Source organism: Vombatus ursinus, unplaced genomic scaffold (assembly GCF_900497805.2).
Source record: "Vombatus ursinus unplaced genomic scaffold, bare-nosed wombat genome assembly UNPS02009205.1, whole genome shotgun sequence".
NCBI lineage: Eukaryota > Metazoa > Chordata > Mammalia > Diprotodontia > Vombatidae > Vombatus > Vombatus ursinus.
In genome coordinates, this window is record NW_020948983.1 from 7,695,945 (window position 1) to 7,713,560 (window position 17,616).

At 40.6% G+C, this 17,616-nt stretch overlaps 1 protein-coding gene across 1 annotated transcript in view; it reads right to left on the reverse strand.

Annotated features, from left to right (window-relative positions):
* The window catches only part of HABP2 (hyaluronan binding protein 2), a 55,492-nt gene extending 38,117 nt beyond the window's left edge, over positions 1-17,375 (reverse strand). Inside the window, exon 1 of the mRNA XM_027852167.1 lies at positions 17,260-17,375. Coding sequence (XP_027707968.1) covers positions 17,260-17,328 — 69 coding nt within the window. The 5' untranslated portion in view covers positions 17,329-17,375. The remainder of the gene's footprint in view (positions 1-17,259) is intronic.
* Positions 17,376-17,616: the final 241 nt, after the last annotated feature.

Below are 17,616 nucleotides of genomic sequence, written 5' to 3' on the forward strand. Positions count from 1 at the left end.
GTCTTTGGTGGAAAATCTCTATTGGTTTCTGAGTCTCATCTTCCCTGACTATTAGTTCCTTGAAGGCAGAGGTTATGTCCAATATCATGTTTGCATCCATAGGGTCTTATGCAGTGTCTTCCCCATAGTAAGTACTTAATAAAAGTTGTTGAATGTGACCATCAAGGAGTATATGCCTGTGATAAATAAGCCTGGAATGCGTTCAGATGAATGGCAGGAAGAGGGGAAGAGAGCCTTCCATGATTCACCAAACAGAAACTAAGATTTGATAGTTAAAGGATCTTTGCAGGGGGCAGGCCTCTCCACTCTTCCTCAGGCTAAACCCAGCCAAGAACTGTCTGTTCCATCCAATGCAGGCACATTTCAAACTAGTAAGCCGAAATGAAGAAATATCGTATTTGCATTTGGATGAGGAACAAGATCAAGAGGTCAGAGTCAACAACCCAGAATGGCGCCTGACCTCAGAGCTGTCCGTTTTCATAGGTAGTGCCATGACTAATCTGGCTCCTTTTTCCTCATTCCTGCTAGGCCATGCCCTGCCCAACTACCAGCTTAGCCTGTCCCTGAGCCAGGGACCAACTCAGGCCTGTGCGGAAGAGATGTAAAGATCTCTGGATTCAACATTTCAAAGGCTTAGTACCAAACCAGCTTGGCTGCTGGTTCTTTGACCTTCTACTTCATTTTCATTGACTGAACTCTGACCATTGGGATCAAATCCCTACTTTCCACCTCAGTCCTATGACCTGGGTTCCTATATTGACCTATGCTTAAGTCTTTGCCTTGATACTCTGTGCCATGTACCAATTCCTGTAGGACTGTGATGTTATTTGACTCTGATCCCTCTTCTCATGGACAGGATGAGCCGTAACCACAATCTTTATGGTTAAGTCTTGCTGCCCCATAGTTACCTAGACTTTCTCCTGTAGCTAGTTGGCTATCAGCCTCCCCTGACTCCCCTTACCTGTTCTAACTTCTTTAAGCTCACTGCTGGGACCTAACCAGATTACTCTGGGATTAGAATTGTCTTTGGTTCTGACTATCTTCCCTCTGGCCTTTCTCATAACTACACCTTGGTTCTAAGACATAACTAGGAATGCAGCTAATTGGAGTCCTCTCTGCCCCAATTCCTCTGACCAAAAACCTACCCCCTCTCCATGAAATTTCTCACTATTCATGCCCCTTCTTAAAAGTCTTCCTAAGATTTAAGGCACTTACTCAGAGGTGCCTTCCAATTCTAAGATTCTGTGATCCTATATGTTGACCAAAAAGGTAACTTTTGTTAACCAGGTAATAAATTAGTATGAATTGGGACAACTGCTCTAATGAACATCCATTGCCTTTCAGCTTACAGCACAGGGTGAGTTTCTATGAGAATGAGCAGTGGGAAGCGTAGGAGAAAGGTTCTGAGCACTAGGCATTCATTCAATTAATCAATCAGCCAATCAACAAACATTTATTAAACTCTACTATGTGCCATGCTAGGGGTGAAGATATAGATGCAAAAATGAGATAGCCCCTGATCTCAAGGAGCTCATAGAAGTCTGGGTAAGGGGAGGGGAAAGAGAGGGCAGAGAAGCTCAATTTGCTGTTTGGGTCTTGGTGGGTAAAATGACGATGATGATGATGATGATGATGATGATGATGATGATAGCTAGCATTTATGTAGCACTTTAAGGTTCACAAGGCAGCTTGCAAATAGGTAATTTTATCCTCATAACAACCCTGGGATGGAGGCGTTATTATTTTCCCCATTTTACAGATGAAGAAATGAAGCAGACAAGAAGTCACTTGCCCAGGGTCACACAACTAGCAAGTATCTGAGGCTGGATTTACCATCATCATCATCATCATCATCATTACTGATAATGATAATGATATGCCTGAATACAAGTCTTCCTGGCTCTAGGTCCAGCATTCTTTCCATGGTGCCCAGGAATCTGAAAGCAGCCAGGAGAGGTCACTAGATGCCTGTCAAGGCAAGGTATTTGGCATCAATAGGCTGTATCTGCTTAACCATTTTGCTGGGGCCAGCCCTCCTGAGTGGCTCAAACATTTTGCAAGTCCTCGAATTTGAGAGGAACAAACTTCCATTCAAAACACCATCATCCTTATCTGACAAATGAGGAAACTGAGGCCCGGAGAGAAGTAGTGGCATGCCAGGACTTGAATCCTGGCCTCCTGACTACCAGCCCAGTGCTCTGGCCCCAACTGCCCACGGCCTCCAGCCCGGCAGGCTGCTTCCTCGGGCCGTGCTGGCCCTGATGCTATCTTTCCCAAGGTCAGCAGGGGGCAGGCTTGTCTTTCCCAGGAAGCAGGACACTGGCGCCTGAAGCTAAATTCAGACAAAAGGGGAGCCTGCAGACTCCGAGCTTGGCTTCACCTCCTATTATTCCCTCTGCAGCCAGACATTGGTGCCTGCTGTTCTCAAGGAAACTGAAATTGCCGAATCCCGTAGGCACATCCAGGGTTGCATTTCAAGGGCTTTCAGGGAGAAGGCAGATGGATCACTCTGTACTTTTCATCTACAAACTCATGAAGGGAAACAGAAAAAGGAGCGAAGCTCAGCTTCTGAATAACTTTTGACAGGCCTGCTGAGCACCGCTCTCTGTGTGCCAACTGCAGGAGGCACGAGCGGGCCAGTGCCACAGGGCTGCCCGGTGTTTGTGTTGCAGTGCCCAGAGCATCGCAGGTAATGGTAGAAGCCCTGGGTTCGAGCCCTGTTCGTGCCACCGTGTGACCACCAGTGTGATCTGGGGCAAGTTGCTGAACTCCTCTGAGCCTCAGTTTCCTCATCTGTAAAATGGGGGTGCTAATAACTCTTGGCATTCCTGTGAGAATCAAATTACATAATGCATGTAAAATGCTTTGTTAACCTTGATGTGCTATATACATGTTAGCTATTATTATAATAGAAAGTGTTATTGAAATATGAGCAATTATTATACCATGCACATGTGGATATTGAATTGGTTGGCTAAAATTTCTGCTGTTCATCTGGAGGTTTGGCGTAGTACAGACAAATTCCTCTTCACCTATTTTAGCTATATTTTCTTAATTTAGAGATAGAACTGTTTATCCCATTCCACCACCACTACCCCCTTAATGAAGGAAAGAAACAAGCATTTATTAAATGCCTACTAGATTCCAGGCACTGTGCCTCATAACAACCCTCAGAAGTAGATGCTATTTGTATATCAATTTTACAGTAGAAGAAACTGAGGCAAACAGAAATAAAATGACTTGCCCACGATCATACAGCTAATAAATATGCAAGGCTAGATTTGAACTTAGGTCTTCCCAACTCTAGGCCCAGCCCTCTAACCACTGCACCCCCAGCTGCCTAATAATAGCTAGAGGAAACAATCTGGAGAAAGGACCAGCTTTGAAGCTAAGAAGACCTGGGTTCAAATCCTATCTCCAACATACATACATTTTTTGACAGTGGACAAGTCACTTAACCTCTCATTTCCCTCAGTCAATTTCCAAACATTATATGTTGCAGACAGTTTAACAAGCTACATCATGAGTTCCCTACTTGCATGAAGTCACAGGACTGGACCAATAATATTAAGTGACATTTATATAGGGCTTTATGGAGACAACTTTTCATATCTGCTCTGTGATCTGGCCCTGATTTGAGGGAGATAGTGTAAGTAGGATTATTCCCAATTGATTGAGAAAGAAACCAGGGCATAGAGGTATAAAGCAAGTTCCCAGAATTCACTAGCTAGTAAGCAGATGCTGCAGCAAAACTTGATCTCAGTTCTTCCAACTCCATGTCCATGCTCTTTCCGCCTTAGCAGGATGGATGACAAAGTGAGTTGTCACAGAAAGAGCTTGGCTTGTAGAAGGGAGAATGGGAGTGAGAGATGTGACCTTGGACAAGTCTCTTCATACCCTTGCCAAAGTTTTCTCAATTGCAAAATGTTCTAGTGCTAGGATACTATGATCCTATGACAGAAATTTCCATTAGAAAAAATGGTGGGGCATTGATTGGGTTGAATAAAAAGGTCATTTTGATTCAATTCAATACATGGTGGTTAAGTGTTTGTTATGTGTTAGGTACAGAGTTGTTGTTTGCCCTTCATTTTCAAAAAGGACCAATGACATCACTGGGTGATGTCTTCACTTGCTTGTGAATTTGATATAAGTGATGCAGAGATGCACAAAGTAGTCAGCCTTGCTCTTTCTCCCTGGGTTATCAAATTCCAGTGGCAGGTCAAAATCTAGAAGACTGGTAATGGCCCGGGATTCAGTGGATGACTTTGGTGTCTTCAAAGTCTGACCAAGCTCTAAATGCTTCACAGAGCCTGCTTCACCCGCCTTTGTGGCTGTTGGAACAAATTGCTCTCATCTGCCCATTCCGCCAGGAAAAGCCTTCACATGCTTGAGGTAGACACCCCCCAACTCACTGATGGGTTTGAGGCCCATCAGCTACCTTCAACCTAGTTTAGCCTGTCTCCCAGGATGGTTTACCAGGGTATGGCCACTATACATGCTACAGCTTCTTGGAGACACAGGTGAGAGTTGGGTGGCAGGTGGACACCAAAGGAGAATGAGTAGCCCTGAAGAGGATTAGGCAAGCCCTCACACTAGAGGTGCTAGTCCTCCCTGAACATCTCATAGGTACTGAGTATACAAATGCAGAAAAGAACTTAGTGGCTTTTGAGAATGTCACATTTAATGGATGGATGCAGTATGTATATGCACGAGTAAATACAAAGTTAATTGAGCCTGGAGAGACCACTAACAAAGGGGGAGATCAGAAAAGGCTTCTTGTCCTAGAATGCGGTATTTTACTTAGCTGATGATTGAAGAGAAGGATTTGAGGAAGTAGAGATGAGGAAATATATTATCAGGCATAGGGAGTAGCTTGTGCAAATGTGTAGGGTCTGGAGATAAAATTTTGAGTTTAAAGAACAGCTAGTGGTGCCTGGATGGTGGTTTACTCAACAGAGATAGCTGTTTTTGGAGAAAAGGCAAGCCCAAAGAGAAAGATGATTAGTTTCATTTTAGGCGTGTGGAGTTGCTGATGCTGATATAACATCCAGGTGGAGATGTTGAGCAGGCAGTTGGCTACGCAAGATGAGACTTTGGTGACAGATGATTTGGAAGCCACGGGTATAGATAGCTTAACTCTCATTAACGAATGGAGGAAGAAGAAAAGGCTCTGGACAAAGCCTTGGAGGACTCCTATAGGAGGTTAGCCCTCAGGGGCTAAAACATGGACTGTAGCATCATAGTTTGAAAGATGGAGATCATCTATTTCAACCCCTTCATTTTACAGTTGAGGAAACTGAGGCCCAGAGAAGTTTAGTGTCTTGCCCAAGATTATGCAGGGAATTAGTGGAAGAGACAGGTTTTGAACACAGGGCTTCTGACTCCTAATTCAGCACACTTTCCTTTGCACCATGGATGATGAACAAACAAAGAAAACAAAAAGGAGAAGTTCAGGTAGGTCATTTTTCCCTCACATACTAGGCCAAAATCTGCCTCTTCTGCAACTTCCACTTGTACTCAATTCTGCCCTCTGGGGCACGCCAGAATAAGCCTGCTCCGTCCCTCATAAGATCCCTTCAAGGACATGAAGACAGCTTTCATTCCCCCAGGCCAATTCATCTTGTTCCAAGTTCCATGTCCCCAGCTCCTGCACCCATATCTTACTGCCAGAGCAGGAGACAATAAGGAAGTCACCAACTTACACTGGATCCTATGTTTCTTTTCATGTAGCCTATAACACCAATAGCTTTTATGACTGCTACCTTACACTGGTGACACATTAAGCTTACAGACCTCAAAAAATCCCAAGTCTATTTTTAAATTATTATCTTTCCCATCATGTCATCATACTTGACAGGGTTTTTTTCTTTTTAAGTCTAAGTGAAGGTTTTCACATTTATCCCTAATCAATTTCATCTTAGATTTTGCCCATTGTTTTTGGATTTCAAGAACTTTTTGGAACCTGATTCTGTCATCTAGTGTGTTAGCTATCCCCTGCAACTTAATACCATTCACATATTAGATAAGAATGCTTTATCTGTGCCTGATATATTGTTGTTGTTGTTTAGTTGTTTTCAATTGTGTCCAACTCTTTGTGACCCTTCTTTTGGCGGGGGAGGTTCTTGGCAAAGATACTGGAGTGGTTTGCCATTTCCTTCTCCAGCTCATTTTACAGATGAGGAAACTGAGGCAAACAAGGTTAAGTGATTTGCCCAGGGTCACATAACTAGTAAGTGTCTGAGGCTGGATTTGAATTCAGGTCTTCCTGACTCCAGATCCAGTGCACTATCCCAAGCCATAGTTGCCTTAAAGACCAAGTGAGATATTTATAAAGTGCTTAGCATGGTGTCTGGATCATGAAATATAAATGCTTATTCCCTCCATCCCATCAATGCATTCATCGAAGCCATCAATAATAATAACAATGGGGGCAGCTAGATGGTATAATGGATAGAATACTAGGCTTGGAATCAGGAAGACTCATATTCATGAATTCAAATCCAGCTTCAGACACTTACTAGCTGTGTGACCCTGGGCAAGTCACTTAACCCTGTTTGCCTCAGTTTCCTCCTCTGTACAAAGAGCTGGAGAAGGAAATAGCAAAACACTCCAGTATCTTTGCCAAAAAAAAAAAAACCTATAACGGGGTCACAAAGAGTTGGACACTTCAGAAAAATGACTCAACAACAGTGATAATGCTAATTCAAACATTAGTTCACATAACACTCTGGGGCTGTCAAATTGCTCTACATTAATCTCATTTGGTCTTTACGGTAACCCTATCTGAAGTCAAATGCCAAAAGGTTTAATGCATCCTGGGAAAATGGATGATGAACAACGTATCTTTCCATGTCTTCTTTAAAGGATTTGGTAGGGGTGGCTTGGTCTTAGTAGAGGCTACAAAAGCTGAAAGGAAACATGCCACCCCTGAAACCTGGAGAAGATGCTAGAGATGTGATGACATTTCATCTTTAACTTTAACAATCCCAGCTTCATGGAGTGGTCTAACAGATGCCTGTACTGGTTAATTTAGTAGGTTACAGTAATGTTAATGGAGCCAAAGTCAGAGTTCAATTCCCATAAAAGTCAGAGAAAAATTCTGTTCTATGGCTACAAATTACCCTTTAACTATGGCTAGTCAACTCTCCAGTGAACGCAGTGGGCCTAAAGTTCGAATGGCCTAGTATAAATCCTCACTCCTGAAAAACCAACCTGAAAGTTTAGAGCTACTCTCAGTGACTCAGATGAAAGTAGATTGAGAACATGGCCACCATCAAGGCACATAGAATGTTGTGTGGTAGAAGCTTAGGGAAAATGTTTTGGGTTGTATTTATATGAGATGTTCTTATCATCAACGTAAGAACTACAGGATGTCTAAAATCCTATATTTAGTACTGATGATATGAGTATTGCCATTGAACTTAAAAACTAATATAGCTCCATTAAGCCCTTCTCCCTTACAATGGATCTATGACCTACTCTTCTATTCTACCTCATGGGTTCTACTCCCATGTTTAGGAACTCTGCATTTCTATTTGACCATAATCACTTACCTTTTCACCACTCTCTATTTTTTACTGCTCCTAAATATGTTTTGTCCCAGCTGTGACTTCCAGTCATGAAGTTCTTCATGTCCCAGGTCATTCCCCCTATGCCGACAATACCCTTCTCCATTCCCAATCTCAACCACCTGGTGAATCAGTTCAACTATGCTCTTGAATTTCTTGTGCTCTTGTCCTGTTGCTGATCATGCCCTGCTGAACTCCATCCTTGGATTATTCCAATTATCCCCCTCCTTCACTCCTACTCCCATGTTGCTGGAGGAAATCACAAAACTATTCAGATTAAGCTGACTACAAATTTATTCCAGTAATCTCAACTGGGCCCTCACTGCACCAAAACCACTCCTCCCTTAATAAATTCTCATCCTATTCACCACAGAAGCTGTTTCAAATGTTCTTTTCTGTCTTCAAACCTCCTATAACATTCTCTTCCTTCAATCTCTCAGTTGAACACATTACATCATATTTTACTCCCCAAATTTAGACCATTCACCCTCTTCTTCCCTTCTCCTCATCTTACATCTCTCTGTTGTTATTCTCCAGTTTCTGATGATAAGAAGGGCCATCTGCTTGCTTAGACCATATCCTACTGTCTTCTCTAGAAGATTGTCCCCACCATCATCCACATTCTCTCTAAATTTTCAATTACTCTCTATTTCCTGGTTCCTCTCCTGCTGCCTATAAAAACATCTAAGTCTTCCCCTGCCTAAAAAGAAGAAAAACAAAAAAGCAACTCACTAGATCATACCATGCCCACCAACTATTGTTCTTTACCTCTCTTCCTTTCCTTAGCTAGCCTTCAAAAAACTCTCTAACCTGATTCAACAGTTTTGTAGAAGAATTTGGCACTGTGCCCATAGGGTTACAAAACCATGCATACCCTTTGACCTGGCATCACCATTACTAGGTCTGTATTCAAAAAGATTTAAAAAACAAAAAGGAAAAGGACCCATATGAACAAAAATATCTATAGCAGTTCTTTTCTGGTGGCAAAGAATTGGAAATTGAGGGGATGCCCATCAACTGGGGAATGGCTGAACAAATTGTGGTATGTGATTACAATGGAATATTATCGTGCTATAAGAAATGATGAGCCGGATGCTCTCAGAAAAACCTGGAAAGACTTACAGAAGCTGATGCAAAGTGACACGTACTGTGTACCAAGTGAGAGCAATACTGTATGATGATCAGCTGTGAATGACTTAGTTTTTCCCAGCAATACAATGATCCAAGACAACTTTGAAGGGCTTACGATGAAAAACGCTATCTATTCCCAAAGAAAGAACCGATGGTGCCTGAATATAGATTGAAGCATACTTTTTTTACTATATTTTTCTTGAGTTTTTTCTTTGTCCCTGTTTTCTTTCACAACATGGCTAATATGGAAATATGTTTTACATGACTATACATGTATAACCTATGTCGAATTGCTTGCCTTCTCAATGTGGGGGAGGGGTGAGGAGGGAGGATGGGGAAGAAGTTGGAACTCAAAATTTTACAAACAAATGTTCAAAATTGTTTTTACGTGTAATTGGGGAAAATAAAGTACTAAACAGAATTTTTAATTTAACAAAAGAAAGAAAGAAAAAAAAGAAAAAATACTATATATTGTGCCTCTACTTCCCCACCTCTCATTCTTCCAAACCCTCAGCAATCTGACTCCCTACCTTAGTATTCAATGAAAACTGCCTTCTTCAAGGCACCAATGGTCTCTTTATTGCAAACCTAATCCCTCATCTCTCTTAACTTCTCTGCAGCACTTGACACACTTGAATACCTTCTTCTGGATATTTGCTCCACTGTAGGTTTTGGTGACTCTGCTTTTTAGTGGTTCTCTTCCTACTTGTAGGATCAATCATTCCTTCTTACTCTCCTTTGATAGATCTTTATCCATCTCACACCCACTAACTATGGCTATTCCTCAAGGCTTTATTTTATGTCCTCTTCTTTTTTCCTTTATACCCTCTTACTTGGTGAGCTCATCAGCTTTCATGGGTTTAATTATTATCTCTATTCAGATGACTGCTAGATATCTCTCTCTATATATATATGAGTGTGTGTGTGTGTGTGTGTATTCAGTCCTAGTCTCTCTACTGAGTTTCAGTCTTGTATCATCAACTCCCTATTAAACAGTTTGAAATGTATGTTTCAGAGGCATCTCAAACTCAAGATGTCTAAAACAGAATTCATTATCTTTCCAACTAAACTCACCCCTCTTTTGGATTTCTCTATTACCAATAAGGGTACTATCATTCTTCTAGGTATCCAAGTTTGCAACTTTGCTTTTGTCCTCAATTGCTCTCTTTTGCTCACCACACTTATCCAATCAATTGCCAATTATTGCAATTTCTTTCTCTACAGTGTCTCTCAAATTCATCCCCTGCTCATTTACATGTCACCACCCTAGTTCAGGTCCTTTTCACCTCTTGCCTAGACTATTGCAATAGTCTTTAATCTGACTCCTTTCCTCAAGTCTCCTCCTCACTCCAATCCATCTTCCACTTAGGTACCAAAGTGATTTTCAAAATGTAGATCAAGAAACTCCGTTTCCTATTACAACTAGAAGTAAATACAAGCTCCTCTGCCACTCAAAGCTCTTTACAACATTTTCTACCTTTCCAGTCGTATTGACCTATCTACTGTTCCTCACACAATGCTCCATCTTCTCATGCCTAGAATAATCTATCCTAACTTTTGACTTTTAGAATCCTTGCCTTCTTTTAAGACTCAACTGAAATGCCACCTCCTATAGAAAGCCCGTCATCCTCCCAGCTGCTAGCGCCTTCCCACCTAAGGCTACTTTCTATCTACTATATAGCTGTCTTTTATGAATTGATTTATGTAATGTGTTATTTTCACTCATTCAGTTATAAACTTCTTGAGGGCAGGGACTATTTTTGCTTTTGTTTTGTACAAGGTACCCAAAAGTCTTATTGCAGCAAGGCTTAACGCACTAAGAGTTTTGCGACCCCCTGCTTACCCAGTGCTTAGCGTACTGCCTAGCACATAGCAAGCACTTAATAAAGTCTTATCTTCCTGAATCCAGGCCTGACTCTCTATCCACTGCACCAACCTAGCTGCCCAACCAGCCTCTCAACTATCTCTCTGATAATAAAAGTTGATAATTAGACAGTACTTAGAAATTTTCACTTTATGTACATCATCTCATATGAGATTCACACCAACCCTTTGAGATAGGTCCTGCTGGGATCATTATCATTTCCCGTTTTACAGATTAAGGAACTGGATCCTAGAGAATTGAAGTGACTCACATCTCTGGTAAGTATCAGAGGCATGATTTGAAACCAGGTCTCCTTCATTTCAGGTACAATACTCTCTAACCTTTTGCTAACCAGTGGTATGATCTTGGGCAAGTCACTTAACTTTGTTTCTCACTTTCCTTATCTAGCCGATGTGGATAATGAAATATGCCCTCCCACCTCACTAGGGATGGAGGGGACTGAATGACATAATATATGTGAAATGGTTTTGAAAAATTATAAAATGCTATACAAATGTGAATTATTCTTGCAACTTATCAGTAATAATAAAACTAATACTAATAAATAAGGGATTTCACACACATTCCATATCACTGTTATTTTCAGGCCAATACACTGGTAAGTCAAGATCTACTGTACACAAAATTTTAATTCTAATCCCTATATCCAGCACCTCCTTAGGAAATAGATCCAAAGGCCATTCATTGAATGCAGAGCAGATTGGGGTGATAAATCATCATCTTAAGCAGAGTAACTTATAACAACCATCTGAACAACTCAGCCATCAACTAACAGTATCTATATGGGGTTCTTAGATTGATCTTTTTGACTGTTCAATATAGACAAACAAACCATTAGTTCAGACAAATAACTAATCACTTCGGTCTAACAACTTGTTTGTTTAAAAAAAAGAAAAAGACTAATTGACAGCTGTTAGTCTCACTTGGATTAACCACAGAATATTAGAACTGGAAAGAACCAACCCATTAATTTTCATATGAGGTCCAGGGAGGGCAAGTGATTTCCCCAAAGTTACATAGCAAGTAATTGTTTTGGTATTGCAAAGAGGTAGTCAACTGTTTTCAGGAAAGGGAATCTACACTAAACGAGTCAAAGTCACTAGACGGCATTGTTTTGTTTTGTTATGTCAAAGTGAATGTACTTTGTTCTTTGTCTTAGGCCTGCCTGTTGCCCCTAATGCTGGTTTTTGGAATGTCAACAAAGCCTCTACCTAGAGGAATGTTCTTCTGTGCAATCTGATTTCTCTTTTTGGAAGGCTGAGCAAACAATTAGATGAGTTGTGGCTGAGAACTAGTTCAGCACCAAATATATTTTGGGGACCTGTTGGTCGGGTGATGATCACGTCACATTACCCTTCACTCCCCTACACCATGACCCCCTTCTCCTGCCTCCCTCCTCTTTTTTTTTCCCCCTGGGATTCTTGCCAAGTCCTAAGCCAGGAAACCTTGTTATATTAATTATGAAGAAAAACATGTATTATTAAAAAACCCGGCTGCTGAATATTCTGTCATGCTGTTTCTCTGTGACAGCAGAATTGCTTTTGCATTTTAGACACCCTAATGAATTTTAAATATAAATACGTATCTGGGCTGAGGCATGCTAACACATGCACACGTGCACATGCGTGTACACACACACACACACACACACACACACACATATACACACATCTGATTTTCCACGACCCCATTTCCATAACTTTTGGCTTACGCTGCCAAAGTAAATGAATCAATTCACCATTTACAGCCAGTTAGAAAACAATCCTAAGAGGTTTCAGTGAAATTCAGCCCCTCATCCTACCATAAAGCTTTTCATCTGAATTAGAGGAAACAATTAATCATGGACTAGAGTTCTTGGCATAAGCCAGAAACAGGTACTGAAATTGACTCATAGATGGAGAGCTATGAGGGACCATCTAAGTGCTCTAGTCTAATCTTCATTTTATAGAGGAAATAATGGAGGTCCAGAGAGGACACAGAGGTGCCAGGTCTTCTGACTTCAGGTCTAACCCTCCTTCCACTGTGCCTCACTCACTGTCTCCTACTAGGGTAGGTGGTCTTCTAGGATGACAACAAATATGTTGTTTGGTTTTTTTTTCCTGTCAGAGGTCGTCTTGCTGTCTTGTGGCTGATGTGGATTTATGATCCATTAATAAATCAAAAATTCTGTGGAGCCATGGAAATGACTGGAACCCTTTCCCTAGCCCATCAAAAGCCACCTGAGTGCAAGAGCTCAATGCACAAACTAGCTCAACATAACACACATAACCACATGAAGAAATACATGTGTGGACATATTTAATTACTTTCTACACAAATATTTCTTAGGATATTTATGTAATGATTTCTTCAAGGATTCAGTGTGGACCTCCTTCTCTGGGGGACACTCTTTAGGTATGTTGTAGAAGAATTGGGATGAATTAGATGACCCATCTGAGGTCCTTTCCAATTCTGAGATCTTAGAATTTGAGAATTTCAAAAGCTAAGAAATCAGAGGCACCTTTGGTGTTGTGGGGAAAAGAAAACCAACAAAAACACTAGCAAGATGGGAGTAAGGGAACTTTGCCACTAGTCCTAACTCTATCACTAATTCATGGGATGATGTAGCTCCATCTACTTCCTTTCTCTCGCCCTCAGTTTCCTCTTCTGTAAAGTCAGGAAAGGGGTTGGACTAGATGGTCTTGACTAGATCAGAGATTCCTAACCTCCTTTTTTGGCAATCTGGTGAAACCTATCAAACCTTGTTAGAATAATGTTTTTAAATTCTTAAATAAAACAAAAGAAATCAATTATACCTAAATACACTTCCCAAAATACTAAAAAAAACCAAACCCACAGCAAACAAACGAGTTCACAAAACTCAAGTTAAGAACCCTTGCTCTGTAAGTTCTTTCCTAGCCCAAAAGTTTGATGAGTTTAAATATTACAAATGAGGATATTTGTTATAATTCCCTGAGAGGACCATTTCTTCATTGTTGACATGTAAGAAGGAGTTCTAAAAATATGACTCCTGCTCTTCTATTTAAAAGCCATTTGATTCTCTCTCTTGAGATGGAAAGGCACCGCACGCATCCTAACATAGTCAAGATCCAGAGACAAACATATGGACAGGTGTTAGACGTAATAGACACTGTATTTTTGATGGCTGCCTGCAGTCAAGAATTATTTTTTTTTGTTACATAGAGATTTTGGTTGTAGTAGAATTTGTAGTTGCTGAATTTTGTTTAAACTGAAATTGTGCCCTTGACACCACTAATTATAACACTAACCCCTTACATTCATATAGCATTTTATATACATGAGATTATGGATCCATAGAAGCATAAATTTACATGTTATTTCATTTAATTCTCATAACAAACCTATTGAATAGGTCATGAAACTGACTTTTCAAAATGAAGGCTCTTAGTCTTTTCAGCGATTTGCCTGTGAGTACATGGTTACTGAATGACATAAGCTGAGAGTCAAAATTAGATCTGACTCTAAGCCCAATACTATTTCTCCTGCACCAAATCATTTCCTTTTGCCACTCAATGCTACCCAGCAAGTAAGCTCACTCTAAACCTTATGCTTCCTTATCTATAAAAGGGAATGTAATATGATATGTAAAATCTTGGCCTGAGAAGCAAAAAACAAAACAAAACAAAACTGGGTTCAGATTCCATCTCTGACATTTCTATCTCTGTGACCATAGCCAAGGAACCTCTATGAGCCTCTGTTTCCTCATCTGTAAAATGGGGGCAGCAATATCTATGGACCTACCTCACAGGGCCATTAAGTTCAAATTTAGATTTGATCTCAGAGGTCATGAAGTCCAGCCCCATTTTATAGATGAGGAAGTGTCTAAGGTGGGATTAAGAACCCAGGTCTTGCTGACCCCAAGTCCAGAGTTCTGTCCACTATATTACACAACCTGCCAAAGTATAGATAAAGCACTTGGCAAATTTGAAAATGCTACATAAATGTCGGTCATTATTATGATCCTTTGGCACAGTTAGACACTTACCCACCGCAGTTTGAACTAGCAATGGGATTGTGCTCCCCGGGGGCAATTAGGGCAGGAAGGAATCACATCCTGATGTGTAGACATCTGAAACCTGCTCCCTCCATGAAGAGCAGGTGGATACAATGGGCAGGAAACAACTTGTCCGATAATTATCTGATCCATCTGGGGCAAGAAAGACAGGCCAGGTGGATATTTCCCCTAAGATAGCCTCCTCTCTCCCAGACTTCAGGGATAATTGGCCACTTTCTCTTTTCCTTCGGCCTGCTGAATGAAATCTGTGTGCTTTACCACCTGTCCGGCCCGCATATGGGCTAAGAGGCCCTTCTGAACACCGCAAGCCTCTCTTTGGAACTGACTAAGCTCATTGCCTGAAGGATACTTTCTCATATTTTCTTTTATCCATTATTGACTTATAATTTCATCGCTAACCCTAAAAAGTTTCTAGGGCTTGCAAGAAGAGATTCTTCTGGTCCACTAGCTTTGTAGGAACTTCAAACACGGACTCCTGCCTCCTCCTCTCCTGCAAACTTTAGGATGTGATTCTTCCCATCCCTGACTCTCCCAGGCAGTACCTCATGTGCCTTGCTGGAATAATTTCCAAGACCTCTCTCTGTAGACTTTTGGTATTTCGGCTGAGTCTCAGCCACAGACAATCAACAAGCCTGCAAACTATTTAGATTGCTTGATAATCATCTGTAATTGCAAAGACCACATATGTGCAAAAGATAATTTTGAAAGAAAACCCCTTCGGGGAATGAGTCATAGACAGCTTATTGGCTGGCTGAGGTGTCTGAGAGTACAGAGTACAGGAAAAGAGGGGGGGGTGACTGCTGTTTTAAAAGAAAACAAGGCTCTAATCAGGAGAACATAGATTCCAAAGTGGCTCCTGAAGAAATAGCTGCACCCATCAAATGAGATAATGGATGAGAAAAGGCTTTGAAAAATAGAAAGCACTATATAAACATTTTTATTAGAGTAGGTTTTTTTAATCCCCTTCCTTACATCCTTTCTCTTACTCCCCTCCCCCCAAGAAAATGGAGAGAATTATCTGAATTTTGTGGAGAAGCTGCCTTCTTCCTGAGCATTTTAAGCAATTCTTAATGGTACTTAATTCCTTTGGATCTCAGTTTCTCCTTCTGTAAAATGAATGGGTTTTAGTAGATGACCTCTAAGGTCATCTTCCAGCTCTATAATTATGTGTGATCTTATGTTCCCCACCCAAGGGCTCCTTAATAGGGGACAGCTACATAGGAAACTGAATTTCCAGTCTGATCTACTTCTTGGAGCTGAAGGCCCTTTCCCAGATGTCCACTGGAGCCAAATTAGATAAATCCTTGGACACAAAGATAGTATAGGCATCTTTTGCTACATGTTATTAAAGAGTACCTGGATAGAGATATTATAGCGTAATACTCAGCATATAAAATACATTAATACATTATTATATGTAATAATTATATATAATACTGGCAGAATCATAGACTTTAGAGCTAGAAGGGGCTTCAGACATCATCTAGTCCAGAGAACTGGCAAACTGGCCATGGGCAAAATGCAGCTGCTTCCTGCTTTTGTAGAACCCACAAGCTGAGTGGTTTTTACATTTTTTAAATAAAGTTTTGTTGTATTTTAAAATGTAACACCATGTTTAACTCTGGTCATACAAAAGTAGAGAGAAGGGGCCAGATTTAGCCTTTGGGCCATTGTTTACCTAATCCTGAACCACTCCAACTATTTCATTTGTAAAGGGAATAGTCTAGAGAAGTCAACCAAGTTGCCCGACTTTCACAGGCAGCAAAATGGCAGAATCAGAATTCTAATTCTAGATTCTGATTCTAAATCCAATATTCTACACTCCCATTTCCATCCTAATCTTTATGGGCTCTTCCTAAGGTACTGAACCATACCCTTGAATTCACCCTGATAACCACGGTGAACTGCAGTCATATAAATAAGACAAAAATGGGAAGAGAGGAAAGAATTCCTCCCCACCCCCCAAAAATTGTCCACATCTGAAGGCTTTAGACTAGAACTTATTATTCTATAGTGTTCCCAAGAGAAGCCTTAGTAAGGGGTCTTTCTCTTGTTGAATTATGGAAAGACCACTGGCTCTGATGCCATTAGAGCTGTATGCAAGCTCTAGCTTTGCCACCCCTTTATGACTTAGGCCAAGTCACTTGATCTCATCCAAAAAATGGGGAAGGAGTAGATGGTCTCTAAGGTTAGATGGCCTCTAAGGTCTCTTCCTGCTACAGAATCCAATAATTTAGAAGATAAATTAGATTTCAGTAATTTTTTTTAACAATTTATGTGGATGTGGCTAGTCAGCTATCAGTAATTTTAAGACAGTTTTGATTTAATGATAAAATCATAGAATTGGAAGAAAGCACAGAGAAAATTTAGTACAAACTTCTCATTTTACAGATAAGGAAACCGAGGGTTACAGAAGCCTAGTGGTTTGCTGGAAGTCAAACAGTTGTCAAATGGTCAGCTAGAGACTAGACCAAAGAACATTCAATTCAGCAACATCAAATTTCAAATGCCTGGTTTCAAATGTTAATCAATCAATAATATTAAAACTAATACTTTGTTTTATTACAAGAAAGACTAAATTTCTTATACTAATAACTTTCTCTAGTCCACTGACCACAATTATTTGAAAAAATACTTACCCCAAGGGCTCCATGCCCCACCAAGATCACTAGAGGAAGAATTTGAAGACCAGCAGCCCAGGTAGTCATCTTTACTACAGTGTATTTGAGAAGTTGACAAGATTTTTTTTGCTATCTATACTTTTGGGGCAAAGAAAGAGAATCCACTGTCAATTCAGGAACAAATGAATAGGATGCAAATTATTAACTAGGCATCAAATACTGTTTAATGTTTTGCAAGCCAACTATCTTGATTAAACAAATGTGACTGATGGGTTGGGCTGAGTCACAGAACTCTTTTTGCCCAAGGAGAATTAGCATAGAAAGAGAAAGCCACCAAGTGGATGAACTCTCTGAGCCTGTATATGGATCCATGGC